This window comes from Phaethon aethereus (assembly GCF_964289735.1).
Source record: "Phaethon aethereus genome assembly, chromosome: 10".
NCBI classification, from domain to species: domain Eukaryota; kingdom Metazoa; phylum Chordata; class Aves; order Phaethontiformes; family Phaethontidae; genus Phaethon; species Phaethon aethereus.
Genome location: NC_138586.1, coordinates 13580135 through 13598655, shown reverse-complemented (window position 1 = coordinate 13598655; position 18521 = coordinate 13580135). Strand labels below are relative to the sequence as shown.

Genomic DNA, 18521 nt, shown 5'->3' with positions numbered 1-18521 from the left:
ACCTGTGACCATAAAAGGGAAAAAGGAGTAGGGGGCTCACTCCCCAAATGACCACCGACAACTACCTGAGACCCTCGCGCACGCATAGTGTAGTTTTGCAATGCCAGCATTATGTAAATGTAGTAGATAAGCAAGGAGGTGGTGATTTCTTGGAAAATGTGTGAATATTCATGTCTTTAAGGTATATAAAGGATGAGCTTTTTTTTCAGCGCATGCACATTAGGAGGAGATACTCCCCATGTGTCCAGCACTGTAATAAAGATGTCTGCTTAATAACACTTTGATGTTATTGAGTTTAAATTTCTTAAGTTTGTGATTTCTTTGAATCAAAAGAAAGAATGGAGTTTTGATACGCTATTGTCTGTGCATCTTCGGATACTATCTGGTCTTTTGGGGGGCAAGTGGCTCAAATTATTTCCTCTGAAGTTACTCTGCTACATTATGCAGGATCCCTCTAAAATCTGTTTGTGAGGAAATTAATCTTTTCTTGGGGGGAACTGGCTCTCTGATGTTCTTCAGCTGTTGGAGGTTGACCTATTTTCTTGTCTCTTTGTAATGAAGGATTGGAACCCACATGACAAATGAGTAAAATTCTCCAGTCTCAGCTGGGAGTCTGAAAAGATGCAGCGAAGACAGAGTTCTAAGACCCCAAAGCAGCCTCTGCAAGTGCACCATAAAAATCAAACTGATCTCTCTGCATGGCGAAAAGGAGGGAGAATTGACCCTGGAAATAGTGTCCAGAATCATCAATCTCCTAATGATCAGAAAAATGACAGTGAGCAAGTCTCCCTTGAGCAAGCTCTGAGCTACTTTGAGAAAGGTAAGAGCAGTTTTAAGGTTAGCTACCTAGGATTGAAAAGGTAACTGAATTATTATTAACAGTAATAATAATAAAATCTAATTTTACCTGCTCTTTTCTATCTTTAATGCCTGAGCTTTGTAATATTTCTTTGTCTTAAAAGGTTTTCCTCTCTTCCTCTTGCTGTATGAAGAACCCAACAAAAAGGAATATATGTAGGGACAATTCAGAGAAGTTTAAAATAGTTCATTTTCAGTTCAGAAGTTGTTTCATCTTTGACATCTTTTTTTTTTTTTTTCCCCCCCCTAGTTCAAGACCGTGTTTCACTGAAAAAGAGCAATGTTCTGCAGAAACACTTAGCTGCTGTGGAAAGCACGGCCCTGCAAAAAGGGTTACCCCCTGAAGGATTTGATGTATTGCTAAATGTGGCACTTAGTGGCAAACTTGGTAAAATGTTTATATACTGCTACTGTGTCTTCTGTGAATGTCTCTTTCCGCTCTAAACAAATGTGCTTGAGATATAGTGTTTATGGTGACTGTATTGTTATGTACTTTAGTGTAAAATTAATCTTTCTGGCATGCTTCAGTGTAATTTCTGAGCTCATGCTAAAAATAAACTCAGTTCTTCCTCTAGGGCAGTGATATCCAGAAAATTATTATAGCTTGTTACAAATACTTTTTTGAAAAACATATTTCCTTAGTTTATAATTGCAGGTCTCTGAAAGGCTTAAAGTGTGACCTTAGCAACCATTGTGTCTTTTCCTTGTTGTAACTGTTTATGTAGGTTTCTTTTCCCCAAAATCAAAATACTTGAACAAACTGACATAGTTGTATTACGGAAATGTGCTAAAATTAAAAAGTCATCCTAAAAATCAATTCGGCAGTGTCAGTGCAGCCCTTGCAACCCTCATGCTGCTTTTTTAGAAATGGTGGCCACCATTTATTCTTCTAAATAACAAAATATTCAATTAAAAAAACCCTTAAACTTTTCCCTCCCTCCAACCCAAGAGGAGCACACAGGATTCTTTCTCCATTAAGCAAGTTGTTTAGTGCTTTTCTTGATTTAAAGTTACTAGCTTATCTCCAGAACGCTAATCTGCTGATGTCTGGCTGACAGTCATATACTGTTTTGCTGAAGTAACTGGTTGTTTATTACCAGAAATTTGTGCTACTTTTGGTTGTCTTGCCAAGAGTCTAAAGGCTATTTCAGTACTGAAATACTTGACATTCCATTTTCTTTCTTTAAGCTGAAAAAAAATATTTCTCACAATTTTTTTGTGGTATAGGGAAGTCCCTACTAGATTCTTGTGCACTGTTACTTTAAGCAATGAAGCCCTGAATAATCTTGTCCAGAGGGAATTTTGACCTAAGCTACAAAACCATATCAAAGAAGCTGGTACATGAGTACCATCTTATTTTAAATTGTTTGTTTTCCAGCTGATACAGTGAATACTCGTTTACTGAAGAGCCTGATTCCAGCCTCAGTAATACCAGAAAGTTGTGTCATTTCATCTGTATCTTGGCTCTGTGTCAGCAAATGCTCAGACAACATCCAGGTAACTTAGTAAATGTTTAAAGTATTTATCGCTGCTGCACAGGAATGATGAGGACAGATTAAAACCTCAGGATTTTTTTCTCCCTGAAAATAATGTACAAGGTTCTTACGTAAGATACTGTCATTAGAAATGTTGGCAGAGACACCCATTGATGGAACGGCAGTGGGAACTGAGGAACGCTTTTTAAGTGCAAGTGGAAACTTGCACAGTTCCTGCTTGTCTTGTATCTCTGAATTCCTTGGGAATGGTTTCTCCACCAACTTTTCTGTTAAATACTTCAGTTATGTGAGACATTATTCACCAACTTCAGCAAGGTATCTCTTAGGCTCTGTGTACCTTGGCTGTGGCAACATGACTTAATGTTAGCAAAACAGTCTTTTTCATCTTCATGTAGTCTGCTCAAAGATTTACATCATAGAATCACAGAATCATTTATGTTGGAAAAGACCTTTAAGATCAGAGTCCAACCATTAACCTAATGCTGCCAAGTCCACTACTAAACCATGTCCCTAAGCGACATGTCTACATGTCTTTTAAATACCTCCAGGGATGGTGACTCAACCACTTCCCTGGGCAGCCTGTTCCAATGCTTGATAACCCTTTCAGTGAAGAAATTTTTCCTAATATCTAGTCTAAACCTCCCCTGGTGCAACTTGAGGCCATTTCCTCTTGTCCTGTCACTTGCTACTTGGGAGAAGAGACAGATACCCACCTTGCTACAACCTCCTTTCAGGTAGTTGTAGCGAGTGACAAGGTCTCCCCTTGGCCTCCTTTTCTCCAGACTAAACAACCCCAGTTCGTGCAGCTACTCCTCATAAGACTCTGGGCCCTTTGCCCGCTTTGTTGCTCTGCTTCGGATGCATTCCAGCCACCTCAGTGTCTGTCTTGTAGTGAGAGGACCTCGGATCATATCTGAGGGTTAGCACATATTCAGAACTGAGCTGCTTTTTCCATTCTGATGTGGCAGTTGCTGCTCTTGGCAGGCTTTCTTCCACAGCTGCATTATCCCTGTACAGTTCATCTGTACCTAACTGGTTGTACTTGAGTGGCATGTATCCTTAATGATTTTGTCTCTTAAACTGGCAAGTGACTGGTCTGTCTTGTTTTTGCTCATCACTTAATGTAATATGGCTTTTTTCCGATCTGCAGCTGCTTTTTTTAAGATGGTTGATCACAATGTTTGACTTCATTGATCACAAGGAACAAATTCATGCCCTCTATGGTTTCTTCTTCTCCTTCCTGCAAGATGAGAAGATGGTAAGGAGAGCTGAAGAATATATGGAATTGACAAAATAAACCTACATGTTCATTAGTAGTATGCATATTAATGCTAGAATTAGTCTGGAGTAGCTGTTGGTTAGAAACTATTTTCTGATGGCTGTAATTTATTTTCTTTCATTTTGCATTCTAAGATTGCTGGGTAATCTAGATTCAGAAACAGGGAGGTACTGTAGGATTATTTTAGTTTCAATGCTTTTGCCTTGTTGTTCAAACACTTTTCGAAGAACTTCTATTTTACATCATAAACAGTATGAACAGTATATTCTGTTTAAATTCCCAAGAGTAACTGTCATGCTACAGTCTGTGGGATTGCCTTTGATATCAGACGTCAGCAAGTGAAGTCTCCTGCTCCTGGGGAGAAACTGACTTGCATACCTTGGGCAAAAAGGAAAAAAAAAAAAAATTTAGAACAATGTTTATTTAAAGGTGAGAAGCTCTAAATGCTGTTCTACTTAATTGATTTGAAATGTAGCTTAAATGAGAACAAGCCATCAGGAGACTTCTACTCTATGGCAACTGTAAAATCCAGGTGCTGGAATACTGAAGTGTTTGGATTCAGTTCATATGAAGCTGATCTTGGCAGTCAAGTTAGATATATATGAAAATGTTAATATTCTTTCAGTTTAGGATATTTTGTCGTTAAGACTTTTAAAGTTCACAAAGTTCTGAGTTATATTTCTTGCAAAGTTTTTAATGGTTTTAGGTTAACATTAATTATAGTCTTTTCATAAAACTGGGTTTAAGTTCTTACTGTTTAAAATAGCATTTTCAGGCATGATGGGCCTATTGGAAAGTGCAGGAGAGTTGGTGTGAAACTCATTTAAGACCCTTACAGCCTCAGCTGTAGTTAGAAGCTACAATAAATTATTTTGGTTCAAAGGTGCCTTTCTTTTTGAAAATGTAATTGTATTTTCACTGCTGACTCCTGAAGTATCTAGACCATGTTCCAAAAAACAAGATCCAAGCTCACTGAATAGCTGGATTGCTATAGGGACTGCTCATAGTGCAGATAATGTTTCTAAATAAAATTGATGTGATACTAAGTAGCATGGTTTTCACATAAGGGAAGTAACGTATGCTCTGCCCCAATGGAGATGCAGTGATGACTTGAGGCAGCCAACTGAACGAACAGTATTAGCTTGTTTGTTGCTTTTAGTGTATCCTGGTTCTGCACCAGTAGGATAGTTCATTGCTGCCTTTTCTTTGCAGTGCCCCTATGTCTGCCACCTGCTCTACCTGCTGACCAGGAAAGAAAACGGTGAGTCTCTCCAACTGGATGGAGATGGAATATGGTATGAGATGCAATACCATTTTGTTTGTTATTCTGTTTGCTGGCACTGCCTTTTCTTCCGATGGAGCTAATACAATGACTAGCCAATATATTGCTTTTAAGGCAAGACAGCATGAGTAGTAGTTCAGCCTGATTTGTGTAACACTTTCTGAATTGGAAACCTGTCTATTAGCCTAGAAATAAGACCGATTGGTTCTGCTTGCTTTGCCATGACTTTATATACTAAAAGTCACATTGCATTTTTGCTTAAATGTCTGATACAGTGGTTTTTAAATCCATTATGTTCTTAATTGTATTTCTAGTCAAGCCTTTTCGGGTTAGGAGACTGCTTGACCTCCAAGCAAAAATGGTGAGTTTATTTCAAATCTTGTAGAGTTTGAACTGTGGTCGTTAATGCAGTTTGTAAGACTAATGTCCTTACAGGATGGAGGAGAGTGGCTAGTATCTCAGGACAGGGTTACACTTGGAATTGTAGGTTGTAATCTTTGTAGCATCAGGGCTTGTCTAGCTTGCATGTGCATCCCTAATTTTCCTTTGTGTTTTGTTAGCACTTGCAATGACATGCACAGCTATACGTTTCATGGCTAGGTGTGGCAAAAATCTCTGAAGCAAGGGGCAGCGTCATTTATCTATTACCATCTTTAATTTTCTATTAATCTTCCTTTTTCAAGTGGTATCAAAAATGACTGAGAAATATAAGATTGTAGAGCATTTTGCTCCCTTTTTTAGAAAAATGTAATATGTTTGGGGAGCATTTAGATAGCAGAAGACTGTATTCATATTTTTGATTGTTAATTCCTTTTTATTATTGTTGTGACTACAGAAAGTTCCTTCAATCCCCTTCCTATGGTATTTCATTGACACAGTTTTTGTTCTTCCTTTCATTTTCAGTTGCTCATCTATGGTTAGTAACCATTCATCTAAAGCTACTGACATGTAGCTTTAGAAAGCTTTTAGTAATCACTGGGGTTTTTTTGCTTCTAGAATACAGTATTCAGTTTCTATATTAAAAACATTCCCCACATGTTTTTCCTCTTCTGCTATTTGACAGGGAATGCAGTCTCATCTGCAGGCTTTACTATCACTTTACAAACTCTTCTGTCCTGAGCTGGTGACCATAACCCTTCCTGGAAAAATCAAGGTAAAGAATTAGATTTAATCTTTTTGGAAGCAGTACTTACAGCAGTATTTGTACCAAGCTTTCCATTTAAGCTATAGCATGATTTAGCGGTGAAGATTAATTCTATTTCCTCTTTTCACTGAATAAAATCAGGTTTAGATGAGGATTCCTTGTGTTGCGTTTTGTTTCCTCTTCAGCACAAAGAGATGATCTGGAATGGAATAGCATCTACCTTTATCTTGATGAGGATTACTTTAATCCTTCTTTGGTGTTCTTGCTGGTTTTGACTTGTTTCGGAGAATGTTAAGTTCTTCAGGAAACAAACTGTCTTATTTGTGCAAGGCATTGTCCAATTTTTTTTCTGCTTTCTCAAGTACAAATAACAATAGAAGTCAGTAAGTAACTTCCCACTTGGAAAGTCTATGTCATAGGAAAGAGGAAAAAAAAATGGGGAAAAATGTGGCACGCTGATTTGTCAGGGCCTTGAGGTAAATGCAAAAAATATGACTCCACTTTGAGAGGCGTGTGTGTATGCTTAGCTCTTTCATCAAGTGTGTATATATATCCACCAAGAATATATTACATATATCCACCAAGAATATATTACATATATCCACCAAGAATATATGTAGCAGAAACTGAATATGTAACAGAAAATAGCAGGTGAGACCTAAATTGTGCAACAAATTTTCTTTTGGTACTTCAGTGGGATAGCCTTAGGGTTTGTTGGTGTGTTTTTTTTTTTTCTGGAAGAGACATTTAATTTATATGTAGGCACGCTGTGTTTCTATAAAAGCAAATTTATTTTATTTCAATCTGCTTGTGTACCTGCATTGCTTTATACATTTATAGTTTGCATTGTGCTGCACAGTCATCTGTTGGAGAACTTACGTTTTTTGGTATGCATATAAGTGAAGTAAAACTAGCAACTAAAACCCAAATACATCTTCAACTGTTTTTATGAACAGACTGTGTTAGCTTGTTATAATAAAATCTCGACTGCCTAGGCCCAAACGAGTCTGAATACTTTTGTGATGGTTTGGCACTTGATTAGGATTTAAAGACTGGTTGCAATTGAAGTGACAAAAAGTAAGTTTTGTGTGGAAAAGGTGTTGGGTTCCTTTTTTTCAGTTTTCTTTTTAGCTGTAGTATCTACATTAATTTGAGAATTTGATTATCCATTGAATTGCTCTGTTGGGCAGATGTCACTGATGCTGAACTCGGGAAGCTTTCCTAGTAACTTGCGTAAGCATACCTTGATCATTTTTTATTTTAATGTATACTTGAGATTTACTCTATGAATTGATGATTGATCTGAAAAAGCATTATAAATCAGAAGTGAGGGAGATCCCTTCTGAAAAAGGGGACATCATTTCAGAAGGAAATAAAAGCATTAACTGTTGAACTATAGTCAAAAGTTAATGAAATTGAGGAATGACGAGAGTTTTGTGCTGGAAAACCTAGCCTCTTGGTCTGTCAAGCAGGTTTGAGTGTATGTGCATCACTGGTGATATTTATAATAGAACTGATCTTTGCGTTGCTTTGTCTTAGTTTGGCTTTTTGCATAGATGTCTGATCTATGTTTTCAGAGTTACTTCAAGAATTCAGAGGGCCCATGGAAAGCAGTAATCAACACAGTAAGGCGAAGAAACCAGGCAAGCTCTCCAGTGTCCCAGCTACTGATTTTAGGCACATCTCAACCTCAGTCACGAAAAAGGGTAGGTTATGGGCCTAAGGTAGACCCTAGAAGGAGCCAAGCAGCTGTTTTCATTATGGATACTGGAAAATAATGGGAGTTGGGCTTTATTTCAGCACTGGGAAGGGTGGAGTAGCTATACAGAAATGCAGCATTCCCATTATAATGAAAGTCTGGATACCTTTTTTTTGCAAAACAGGGTGTTTATGGGAAAACTGGCACAAGTTCACTTGATTGAATTGGAAACAGTCATTGCTATTCATTTGTGGGTTTTTTCTACAGAAATGGAATACCCAGTTGACTATACCTGCAAGCAGTACAAACAGAACTAATTTAGAAGAGGACAGGAAAAAGAACCATGTTGATTTGTACAGTACGAAAGAGTCTGCTTTTCGAGTAGAGCAGCTGCAGACCTTTTCTCAGCTCCTACAAAATATCCACCACCTAGAGGTGAGTTTCAGGAAGGTCTGGGTAAGCTCACTGAATGTTTTAAGAGATCAAAGGATAATGTTTTGAGAGACCAAAGGATATTTCTCTATGCCCTTTTTATATGTAAATAATTTGTCAGCTACCTAATTCTGATGGAGCATCTAGTCTTACCTGAGCGTGATGAATGAGTCCTGGAGATGGTCTTTTTGCCAATGAAAGGATTGGACAGCTATGATAGAATGAGATTCTCTGGCAATTTGCTGATGTAAATACTGAATAACTGCTTTTTCTTGATTTCTCTTGCAGTTTCCTTCCCAGATGGGTTCAGTGCTAACAAACCCTTTATTGCTTCACTACATGAATTGCATCAAAGATGAATCTATTTACTTGCGGCTCTACTATTGGATGGGCCAGACCTTTCAAGAAGGTATCACAGAATCATTAAGGTTGGAAAAGACCTTTAAGATCATAAAGTCCAACCATCAACCCAACACCACCATGCCCACTAAACCATGTCCTGAAGTGCCATGTCTACTTGTTTTTTTTTTAACACCTCCAGTGATGGTGACTCTGCCTCCCTGGGCAGCCTGTCCCAATGTTCGACCACTCTCTCAGTAAAGAAATTTTTCCTAATATCCAATCTAAACCTCCCCTGGTGTGACTTGAGGCCATTTCATCTCATTCTATCGCTAGTTACCTGGGAGAAGAGACCAACACCCACCTTACCACAACCCCCTTTCAGGTAGTTGTAGAGAGCAATAAGGTCTCCCCTCAGCCGCCTCTTTTCCAGACTGAACAACCCCAGTTCCCTCAGCTGTTCCTCAAGACTTATGCTCCAGACCCTTCACCAGCTTCATTGCCCTTCTTTGGACACGCTCCAGCAACTCAACATCCTTTTTGTAGTGAGGGGCCAAAAACTGAACACAGTGTTTGAGGTGTGGCCTCACCCGTGCTGAGTACAGGGGCACATCCCTACTCCTGCTGGCCACACTATTTATGATACAGGCCTGATGCTGTTAGCCTTCTTGGCCATCTGGGCACCCTGCTGGCTCATATTCAGCTGGCTGTCAACCAGCACCTCCAGGTCCTTTTCCACCAGGGAGCTTTCCAGCCACTCTTCCCCAAGCCTGTAGCATTGCATGGGGTTGTTGTGACCAAAGTGCAGGACCTGGCACTTGGCCTTGTTAAACCTCGTACAATTGACCTCAGCCCATTGATCCAGCCTGTCCAGATCCCTCTGCAGAGTCTTCCTACCCTCGTAGGAACCTTTGTAAGAACTTAGTATTACTTTGCATGGTAGGGAAGTAAAGGATGTCTGAGGCTTGCACCTTTTAATAATGGTTCTTGGCTATTTGGATTTATAGTGATAATCACATAGTGTTAAAACAACTACTGGAAGAGAAATGAATTTTGTTTCTGATTGTGCTTATTCTCGCTGTGCTCATATTCAAATACAGTATTCTCTCCTGGTTAGAATGCACCTGGTGTGTGGCTGATAATAACCAATATGAAGAAGAATTCAAGGACTTCCTGGAAACAGTCTACAAGACAGAGTGTTTCTTGCAGGTAAGTGCCTGTTTTGTGAAAGCCAAGGGTTTCATGAAGTCTTCCCTTAAAGTACTTTTGGGACTTACTAGAGGAAACAGGTATCTCTGAGATACTGTCACTATCTTGAGTAATAAAAGCACGTGTTCCTAGATCGAGTCAATAATCTGGTGATGTCATTGGTTTTGGCAGGAAAGATAATTTGAGAATGATACTGAGAATCATAAATCAAATGTCCTTGTGAATTGTGTGGCAGGAAGGAGGTGTAAGCCTCTTGCTTTCTCCAAGGTGAAGTGAGCATGGCAAGGTGCAGGCATATGAGATGAGTTTTTGAATATTCATCTTCTGCTCTGTAGGAGGGATTTTCTTCCTGTGAAGAGTTCCTGTATAAGAGCCTTCCTCTCTGGGATGGCTTCTGCTGCCGATCACAAATCCTCAGGCTTGTGAGTTGGATCCCCCTTAGCGGCTTCTCTGGTAGGTGTTGCAGATACTTTGGGTGTGGCTGGACAGTGTCTGCTCTTGGGGGATAGAATTTGTGCACAGGTATCATGCTGCTTTCTCATTTGTTTCAGAAATGAAGTCATACCTCTATGATCCACTGTCACAGCTCTTTTTCACGTCATCCCTTTACTTTAAGGTAATTTGAGTGCCTGTTTATTTCTAGTTAATATTGCTATCTGCACTTGTGTCAGGTGTAGCAGTTTGAGGGATGGTGTAGGTGACTTCTGGGGAAGCTTCTGCCCAAATGAGGGTAAAATACATACTTAAAGAGTAACTTCTTTGGGAATTTGAGTGCCTTTTAAGATATTTTCTTTTTTGAATGGAACTCAACTGTGGCACTGGAAATAAAAAGAACTGATAGTACACAAGACAATAGTTGGTTTGTTTTATTGCAGTTTTAGCTAACTGCAATTTCAGTATTTGAAACTTGCATTTTCCAGGAAAAGCTATGTAGCACATACATTCAGTTCAATGGGACATGCAATTATGTCACTGCTTTTTCTGGTCCTTAGAAACCCTTGATATCTTTCCTTGTATATGTCAATTCTCATAGCATTTTTTGTTTAGTATTATTCACTTATTTGTCATTAACCTGTTTTCTGTTTGCCTCTTGCAGTGCAGTGTTCTTGAGAGCCTGAAAGAGCTGTTGCAGAACTGGTTGAATTGGCATGTGATTCATCTGGATTCAGAGTCTGACTCTCAAGGCCATGCTTTGTAAGTTTGTCTGAAATAAATGCAATATGGTGTTCTGTGCATTGTTCACTAGTGTATTTGGATGTATATTCTAGCCCTATCACCTAGCATAAAGACTGGCTAGAAGGTAAGTAATGCTCTAATGTTTCTGTTATATTGTAAGCTACCATGTCAATCCTGTTCTTTGTCTTTAAGAGTATTTCTATTGACACTGAAAATGGAAATGTCCAGAAGTCAAATTCCTTGTAACACTGACAGCTGGGTCATGTTTGTAATAATGTTGGTAACAATATGTTACTGTGTATATTGAAGAACAAATGCATGTTGCTGAATTCTTGGTGGGTCAGAAGGATGACTTCAATTTTCTTTTTTACCACTTTTCCTCTTTATTGTTTGCAAAGAACTGTATATACTAATGTTGTGTCATGTTGTTTCTGCAGGAGTACCACCCTTTCTGGAATAGTGAATGTGGTGGCTGAACTGATCCACTTTGTTGGAGGGATCTCTACTGTTGCGTTGCGTTTGGAAGACGATTCTACTTTCTTGCTGTACTTCATCCTGGATTTCTATGAGACCGTATGTATCTCAATCATTTTGGCTTTCAAAATCCCAATACTCTAAGGCTGTTTGCATTTTTTTTAAGATAGAGCATGAAAACACCTTCCTTGTTATAGTTTACAGAAATTTGTGATTAAATGCAAGAATGTTCCAAATACTTGGTAGATCTAGGTGATAGCTGCTGCTGTCGTATAGACAGGCAGAACTAAATACACTGCTAGAAAGTGGTTGCTCTTAAGTCAGGGGTGAACTGTGGAAGGGGAAATAATATGGTGTCACATGCTTTTTTAATGCTCATTTATAGAAAAGAACAATGTTCAGTTCAACTTCAAACAACATACCCTGGTTTTTTTTCTTATGTTTCCTTAAAAAGCGAAGTTTTTTTTCCCCAGTTTGTCCTGTAGACAAACTAAGCAGCATCAAATAGGCTTAAGCCAATTCTGTAGCTTCCTCGTGTCCTCTCTGTAGATGTGCTTACTGCCACGTGAACTCCAGCCATGCTGTTGTTGCTTCCACAATTTGGATAAAATTGTGAAGAGTTTAAAAAGCAGTTTAGTTCTGGAATCTACTTGTAACTAAAATGTCCATTAAAAGTGCACAAAACCATTGCATAAGATAGTGTGTTTAAAATAAGTAAATGCTCATTTTACAGGCATATACAGAGAATCATGAACCCTTCGATACATGATTATTGGTGCTCTAGCAGACAACTAGGATTTGAAATTTTTCTTGATGTTTTGCTTATGTATTCAGAACTCTTTAGCAGTTTCTAAAATGATGCAGCTGAGATACTAAGTAAAGAGTCTAGACTTCTGAAAACACCAGTAATTCATTTACTTACAAATATCTGCCTATACCTTACATGGTATAGCTGTACTGAGGGCAAGAGGAAAGGTGAAGGTCTGGCAAACAATCTTTAGTGAAAAGTCTGCTACAAGGTTAGAAGAAGGAGTCTTAAAACAATCGTGCCTAATTTAACAAAATGTTAAAGTAGCCATCTTCAGGATGGCAGGCTGTCACAGATTCATTGCTTATGGTCTGAGCTGTAGTAACTAGATATGCATATTCTTTGACCACTACTCTTCTGAGAACGATGCATATCTTCCTGAAGAGCATAGCTTTGGGCATAGTTACTGTGGCTAAGCTGTAGAGGACAGTAATGTGTTAAGTTACAGCGATATTGGTTTCCATTACTTATAGCTGAAGATCTTGTTAAATCTGCAGAAATTTTAGAATGTCTTTTTTACTTGAAATGCAACCTTAAATTCTAAACATGAGTCTGATATTAAAACCATGTTTTATGGCCATATCATCTTTTCTTAGGGCAAAGCTTTATCATGTGTTCATGCAATTCCAGCAAGGTCAAATAGAAAGATGTAATTTCCCAATTGGAAGAGATGTATGGTCTGTTTGGCTTGCTGGTATTGGCAAACCAGGCTAGGAACAAGGTCAGGTCTTGTGTAATCCCAGCTACATGTGTCAGAATGATTTAAAAGATCAGGAAAAAAAGGGCTGCTGCATTTTTACAGGGATCTGGGTAGATTTGACTCTGCAAGTAACCATGTCAAAACATATGGTATACACAAATGGTTGAAGCAGAGACCAATGAATATGTCTCATACTGAGAAGGAAACAAATGGAATTGCTTCACCCTGGCCTTCCTTCCTAGGTAAAGTCAATGGAGTTGGCTGGAATGCAGTGTCATGCTCTCTTTTGTTCTTCAAGGCTTCAGGGTTTGTTAATGGCAGTAATGATGTGCCTGGATTTGCTTCATTCCTGCAGGTGTGTGACATGTATCTGAGGTACAATCTGCCTTTGTTGATAATGCCTCCTGCTGGAGTTTTCTACCCAGCACTTCTCAGCATGGATTCCGTCAACTTGAATCAGCTCTGCTACATTATGTACAGGTACTACAAATGGTGTGGATTGTAGGGACTCCTTGTTTCTTCCATTCTTTTGGAAATGGAATTACATTGGTGTAAAACCTGAAATCTACTTTTTCTTATCATGCAAGGCAAAAGTGAAAATTACAGTTTTTGCCCAGCTTTCGTGATATAGAATTTTATAGCTGTAGTTCCTACTCTTTCTTTTCAGACTGTTATTCAAAATAGCAAGATTCTGACCTCTTTCCTATATTATTATTTTCATATCTTTGATATGTGAAGGAAGGCGTTCCTATATTGTTTTGAAAGAACTTAAGTCAGCCAGCTGGAATCACTGGTAGTTAACTATACAACTTCTCATTCCTGTGCTTTGACCCTAGACTTGAGCTTTTCATTACAAATTCTGTAATGTGCTGAGTAGGAGGCACTTCTGCCACCTCCAAACTCTGGGAATTTGGGACTGCCTCATGCTGCCTGCAGGTCTAAAGACAGCACTGTTTAGTGCTCTGCAGGAGCCGCCAACATGGCTGCTGTTCTTGGCCTTGTTAGTTCCAGTGGTTGCATCTGAGAAGAGTAGCCAGTTGCTGACAGCTGGCGCAGGGCTCTCCACGTGGCTTTTTCCCTAAGGAGTCTGCAGGGTAATTAACATGACAGGATGGTTTCTGGGAAATAAGAGGAGTTAGTGCTTATTATATAGAAAAACTGTCAAGTTGCATTACTTGCAGTGACTTCTGTTTCTCTGCTTAGTGAATGAAAGTCTCCCTTCTTAAAAATACACTGCATTTTTCTGCTGATTTTAAGGCTGTATGTCAATCCTTGTATATTGCCTTTATGAAGGTGACTGTCCCAGGCAATGTCTTAATCATTTAAGAGATTAATATTATTTATCGGGTGTCTCTCTACTCTGCCTGAAAAGGGTAGGTCTATGCCAAGTGGTAAAGTCCCTTCAAATTCATTTTCGTGTCTCTCTTACCAGTAAAGCTTGATTTCTCTTGCAGGGGAAATAAGCTTTCTTAATACATTCCTTCAGCTTTTTTCAACACTGGTAGGTAGTAAAAATTTACAGGCACCTAACTTTCTCTTTTGTTTGTTTTTTCAGGTATCGAACCAACTTGGTGGCAGCAAAAGAAAGTGAGCTGAGTAAAAAGGTATTGTGGACAAACTTGCTATGTGCTAGAATGGATCTTACTAAGGAGTTGGGTTGAATGGAGGGGAGGTGTTCTGATGGTATTCTTTTAAGGACTGGAAGGAGCATACAGCTGCTTGGAGGTTGCTATTTATTGTTTTATTCTCTTGTCCCTCAGAAAATACTGCAATTCAAGTTCAGTAGCGAGACATACCAGGAGTACAACCAGTACATAATAGCTATGGTGGGTTGTCTGTGGACATCCAGTGCATTCCAGAAGGATATTCATCCTCAAGGTCTTCATATGGATGAAGAACTGCTGAAGAAAACTGCAGTGCAGGAATTCAAAACCAGCTTTAACATTGTCTATCACCCAGCAATGATGGGCTATGCTGTCCTCTTCCTGCAGCAGGTAGTTGTGTAGGCCAACATTCGGGCCTTTGGCAGCACCAGATGTTCTGCATTGACAGTTTCTCTAGAGAAGTGTGTCTCAGTGTACTGACTGAGCTTTCGAAAGCTGGTATGGTATTCTGTCTTTTTGTCAGATCAGTGGCACAATTTGAATAGTCCTTGTTTGCATGGTATGAAAGCATGAATGAAACAGTTTTAGATGTGAATTTGTGCTTATGATAATTCCGAGGATAGATCTAAAATAGCTAAATAATGAAATAAATAAATAATTCAGTAAAAGCTTCCCAATAGTGTATCCTGCCCCACAAAATATGGAGCATGACCTAAACGTTTAAACTCCAGAAAGTCAAGAAATAAGTAGTTCAATTGTATACTTGTGCACAAGGTAGAACTTCTAGCAGTGCTTTCTGGCTCTTGCAGTAGCTTTTGAGAATGGCTTATTAAAAAAGAAATACAAGTAGCTACCTCAACTACAGAAGTAAGAAAATATGGTGTTGTCTTCTATTGTCTGATATGAGTTCTGCTAGTACTTGTCTTGAATTCTGGGTGTAATTATGTGTTCAGTGCAGCTAGTGAATAGTGGCTGGAGTTGTTACTGTTCCACGATGTGCAATGCTGCTCTGAGAAATCGTTCTGTAGGCTAACCAAGGGGTGCATGAAGATGCTGTTTTGTTGTGAGGAAGGTTGGCAGACTGAAGGTGTGCTTAGGTGTGGCTCCCAGAATGAAGCAAGGGAAACCTGAGGTTAAAGTTGAGGCAAAGAATGCTGGTTAGGAACACTTCACAAATTTGACGTAATTCATATACACAGTGTCCTGAATCTAGGTAGTTCACTGCTGATTAAACCCAAGTTTTGTTTTTGCCAGAGGAGGCTACTTTATTTTTGTTATATGCAACTTCTTTTCCTTGGTCTTTCTGCTGTTGTAGCAGGATTAGTTTTTCATATCTTTTGTCTAGATACTTTCTGTTCATGAGGCTTCCTGATTCTTCTTTAACTTTTCTAAGTAAAAAACAAATAAAAAACCCAAAACAGAACCTAAAAACGAACAAACAAAAAAATACAAAGCAAAAAAAACCCAACCCAAAACCTTCTGGTGGAGAATTTTTTGCATTCTTCCTACTGCAGAACAAAGAAAGACATGTTGCTTAGCAGCTATCACAGGTGTGTCTTAAGACAGGAAAAAATATTTAGCTGCAGTGGTCTCTTTTCTTAAACACTTCAGTGCTGAGCACCAGAGGGCACTACTTTGCAGCGCACTTAGAACACAAGCAATAATGTAAATGTCAGTAGGTTCTCTCCTCTTGCTCTTTGTCATTGTTGGAAATTATCTATCTAATGTTTTGAAGGGGGTAGCTTTTACACTGTAGAGACACAATGGTTAAAGATGTGTTAACTCTGTTGCTGTTTAGTAATGCTACAGCACAAGGCAAGGGGGTCTCTGCATTACCTTGCCACTTGTGGACAAAGTATGATGCTGGAAGCCTATTCTGAAGCATGATTAAACATCTCTGAATTTCTTTGCACACCTGCAATTCCTGATCTAGGAGGGGACTAAGCAGAGGCCCAGCAACTCTGGACATACTCTTTATCTGACTTGATACTGTTTTTATTTTCTCTCCTTAAGGCTTGGCCAGATGATACCACCTTCAACTTCAGTTTAATTAAGGTAAAATTTCTTGTTTTAGTGAAAACAGACAATTTTCAGCAGCTATATAGAAGAGGATGAGGTGGTAATATTTACCAATTCCATAAATGCTCTATAAAAATTTTGAAAGGAGAAGATTCCAGCTGTAGGCTTTGTTTCAATCTCTTAACAGGGACAAACATGAGGACATAACATCTGTCTGAGAAGTTAGGTGTCTAGCCATCTGTGGGTAGTGGTCCAAGATTTTTACATATTTTCTCCACAAGTCAGTGCAAGTATCAGGACAAGATTGTTTATTGTTCTGTGCAAGCTCCAGAAAAAGTTATATTTTTGGTGTACTTGAAGCAGAATTTCTATTATCAATGAACTTAATATTAAATTTCTGAGATGAATGTGTAGCTTGGTTACAGCTTTGAACAAGGATCCTCCACTGAGTAAGTTCAGTGGCAGTTTGTTTCCTTTCCTGTATCACAAGTGTACTTCAAACCTGATCTGGAGGAATCACTGTTAGTGATGGAAGGCAGGCTTTAATATCCATGTTCATTTGGTTCCTGACATCTTCACTGTTGATCCAATAGACTTTGCTCTTTTTAGAACTGGGATTTATAAACATCTTCAGTATTAAACAAAGATCATGATTTTTCATGTTTAAGCTAAGCATGTGTAATACGTAAGTGAAGAGTTTGGGCATTTGGGAACAGGATGTGGCCCTGTATACCTGTGGGTGTTTACAGACTAGAGTGAATGTTGTCAAACTGTGGAAAGTAATATCTGAAGACCTTTTCAGATTAGCCTAAGAAAGAGACAAAGCTATGTCTGGCACATCTGACTATTCTTTCTGTTTTTATAGGGAAAGAAATGGAATTGGTATCTGGAATATCTCTATGCACAAGGTTTACAGGGCCTGAAGGTCTTTATTGAAAGCAGCATCAATCGTGTTTCCCAGGCCTCTCGCAGTAAAGCAGAGAATGTGCAAGTGTGACCCTGGCACTCACTGGAGCCTTTTTGTCATCTGGAACAGGAAAGCAGAATGTAATGGACTGTGTCACTAATTCTTCCTTCCTTGGAGGAAAGAAACAGAGCAATATAATGGACTGTGTCACTAATTTTTCCTTCCTTGGAGGAAAGAAACAGAGGAATTGCCCTTGTCTGCATTTTTGTACTGACATCTATTTTAGAAAAGTGAAGACATGGAAGGAATACTTAGGCTGACTTGGTTCACTAACTCTGAACCCCTTCTTGTTCCTGCTGAACTCTTCTGGTCTGAAGCTGCTGAGCTCATACATATCATTCACATTTTTCATCCTCATTTTTCTCTGTTGCGTTATCTGATTGAGAAACAAACATTTTCAATCTCAAAACTTCAATGAGCAGTGCTCCTTCATTTATATGTAATATTGCTCCCTGACCTGCTTTGCCTTCCTCAACAGTAGGTAATGAGGAACAATTTAATCAGGATACCATATATGTACTGGATTGAAGCACTACAAGTTTCCCAATTCCTTGTTGTACTGTGTATGTAACAGCTTTTAACAGGATGACCAAACTGATCTTCCTGAACTTCATTTTCATTATGAAGCTTCCAAAAGAGACTTTTTGCTAACACTGCTTATAATGTTCTTCTAATGCAGCTGTAAAATCTGGTGCTCAGTTGATGGCTTATCAAGTTCACCAATTGATGAGCACTTGAACAATGTTACTAGAAGCTCACCATTTTCTATTGTTAAGCGCAAATGTAGCTTTCTTTGTGTTTTTAGCTCTGTACATGCTGTATAAGTGTACATACGTATAATTTATATTCTGTAAAATGTTTCCAACATGCCATTTTGAAGGAACTCTGCTACAAAATGTATCTTCTCCTGTCATTTCATTTTAATACTGAGTAGAAGTTGGGAGAAGCTGAACTCAGGTCTCCAAAATTTGAGTGAACTTTATTTCACTGCTATAAAACAAGGTTGTAACCACTTGAAAGTGAATTTTGCATCAT

The 18521-nt window shown here is 38.8% G+C and overlaps 1 protein-coding gene across 1 annotated transcript; it reads left to right on the top strand.

Moving 5' to 3' along the window:
* Positions 1-621: 621 nt before the first annotated feature.
* Positions 622-17516, top strand: CENPI (centromere protein I; the record flags this gene model as incomplete). The annotated part of the gene is made up of 20 exons (XM_082004294.1): positions 622-820; positions 1109-1246; positions 2237-2355; positions 3505-3612; positions 4846-4894; positions 5230-5276; positions 5979-6068; positions 7637-7765; positions 8026-8193; positions 8479-8599; positions 9647-9738; positions 10074-10191; positions 10290-10354; positions 10835-10932; positions 11352-11487; positions 13252-13376; positions 14452-14500; positions 14657-14890; positions 16514-16555; positions 17385-17516. 20 exons carry the CDS (start codon positions 622-624, stop codon positions 17514-17516), a joined length of 2259 nt encoding a protein of 752 aa, XP_081860420.1.
* Between the last annotated feature and the right edge of the window lie 1005 nt (positions 17517-18521).